We start from the raw sequence: 2403 nt of genomic DNA on the forward strand, positions 1-2403 counted from the left end.
AGGCGCCGTGCGTGCCGAGCCAGCGAGCCGGCGCCCACCCCAGCCGTGTCCCTGCTCGGCTGGGGAGCCCTGAGATCCCTAGCAAGATCGCTAACCCTGCGCCTCCCTCTCCTTGAGTGGAAAACCCCGTCTGCCCTCAAGGGTTGTTATGAAGCCCGGAAAAAGAAGGAAGAGAATGTAAAATGCCGATGCCTGGCCCTGGGTCAGTGCTCAGAGAATGTTAGCTGTTTTTTTGTTTTTTGGCAAGCTAGAAAGCACTGCAGCAGTGCAAGGGATTGTTACTCTTGAACTTGTAACCACTTTGGAAGGGGAGTTGGAGAAGGGACCTGGCTGACTGTCCTTTTGTGGAGATGGAGTTTTGGGGCTGGTGGGCAGCCAGACCTGAAATTTCTCCTTGTGTTGTAATGTCCTTATTACATAAACTCTGGTAGTCCCTCCTCCGCGGATACGGCCACCTTCTGCCAGTTTAACAGGCAACACACTCCCTCCCGAGAGAATTCTACAAAAGCCTCGATTCAGTCAAGCAAAAGATTCAAGAGAACCTCAGTCGGAGAGACCTGCCTCATCACGCCTGGATGTGACTCCAAACTCCCACTCCCCTCAGCAGAAGAGCCACAGGAGGAGGCAAAGCAAGGGAGAAAGGGCCTGTACGCTGCCAGAGCATGCAAAAGGGTTAACAAGAACAAGACTTGGGGGAAGAGGGGAGATGAACTCCCAAGCTTCATCCACTCAGGAGCAAGGAAAGGGAAGAGAAAGTGGCTACTTGCCATTGTTCTTAACGGCAAAGATGGAGCTGCAAGCCCCTGGCAAGGAAGGGAGGGGGAGGAAGCTTTTATAGGACAACAAAAAACAGCTGAAAGCTCTGTTTCTTGTCATCCTAGCCTTGTTTGGGAAATAGGGGGCTTTACCCATTCTGCTTCATTAAGTTGCTGCAGAAAGGAAAGATTGTAATCTCACCTCCAGATCCATAGGCTTCAGCCAGGAGCATGTTGCTGATGAGGAATGTTTGCACCCAGGCCAACAGCATCCTCGCCTCTTTCTTCCTGCAGGTGATTTACCAACCAGTGTCCAAATGAGGTCTCCTCAGCGGCAGCTCTACCTCCTGGTCCCAGCCTTGCAGTCAGACCTGCCCTTACTCTTCTGGTAAACAGCCTCTCTTTAGAACTGGGAGCTTCCCAGCTAGCTTGCTGCAGCGCGAGGTGTTTTTCAGCTGAAAGGCGCCCCCTGGGTCCTAAGCCTCCTTTGCCATACAAGATCACTAACCCTGAGCCAAGAAAGGAAGTCAGCCAAGTGAAGAGAAACAAGAGGTTCAGGTTGTACCTAGCACCTGATCAGTTTGAGACCTGCAAGGCTTTTCATCCCTTCTGTTTCCCTTTGTGTGAGTACAAAAAGAATAATCTGGCAAGAGGTAACATGGGGGGAAATTATAAGCACTAAAGCACAGAATAGTTTAGGAAAGAGGTGCTGTAGCAGAATAACCAGGAGGAGTTCAAGACCACACATAGGCCACAAATCAGAGTATTTGGGTGGGAGTAACCCAGATACTAGGGGTAGGTGGCATGGTGGTTAAGGGCGCTGGACACCCACATGGTCGACCATAGTTTTATTTCCGGACCTGGTGGCTTGCTTTTTCACTTCCTCTCTTTCTCTCTCTCTCTCTCTGGTCAAATTAAAATTAATAAATAAATAAAGTTAAATAATTATTAAAAAAGAGTATCTGGGTGGAAGAAATTGGCAGGTGGCATGGTGGTTAAAGGCACTGGACTCCCACATGACTGACCACATTTGAGTCCTAGACCTGGCTGCTTGTTCTCTGTCTCTCTCTGGTCAAAATTGAAAAATAATAATAATAATTAATAAATAATTCTAAAAAATAAAATAGGGGATCATTTATTTATTTGTAAGTAAATAAAATTAAATAAAATAATTCTTAAAAATATAAATTAAAAATAAAAATGAATAGCGTGAGTTTAAGCCATCAGGTCCGGGACTCTAACCGTGGTTGACTACATGGGAGTCCAGCGACATAGCCATTACGCTAACTGCTGGTCCTGAGAATTACTTTTATTATTTAACTTTCTTTAATTTTTTCTCTTTTTCTAAGAATTATTTACTTAATTTTATTTATTCACTTATTTATTTTAATTTGACAAGAGTGAGATAGAAAGTGAGAAATAAGCCACCAAGTCTGGGACTTGAACTGTGGTCAGCCATGTGGGAGTGTCCAGTGCCTTAAGCACCACACCACCTGCTGGTCCCTCTTCATTTTAATTTAACCAGAGAGGAACAGAGTGTATGAGAGAGAGAGAGATAGAGAGAAGGAAAGTGAGAAAGGAAGCCACTAGGTCTAGGACTCGAACTGAGGTTGGCCATGTGGGAGTCCAGTGCTCTTAACCACCATGC

General features: G+C 46.1%; 1 protein-coding gene across 1 annotated transcript in view; it reads right to left on the minus strand.

Annotated features, from left to right (window-relative positions):
* PIK3IP1 (phosphoinositide-3-kinase interacting protein 1) overlaps positions 1 to 1168 on the minus strand; it is a 19837-nt gene extending 18669 nt beyond the window's left edge. The window contains exon 1 of the mRNA XM_006147953.3: positions 958 to 1168. Coding sequence (XP_006148015.1) covers positions 958 to 1027 — 70 coding nt within the window. The 5' untranslated portion in view covers positions 1028 to 1168. The remainder of the gene's footprint in view (positions 1 to 957) is intronic.
* Between the last annotated feature and the right edge of the window lie 1235 nt (positions 1169 to 2403).

This window comes from Tupaia chinensis, unplaced genomic scaffold (genome assembly GCF_000334495.1).
Source record: "Tupaia chinensis unplaced genomic scaffold, TupChi_1.0 Scaffold000226_1, whole genome shotgun sequence".
In the NCBI taxonomy this organism is placed as follows: domain Eukaryota; kingdom Metazoa; phylum Chordata; class Mammalia; order Scandentia; family Tupaiidae; genus Tupaia; species Tupaia belangeri.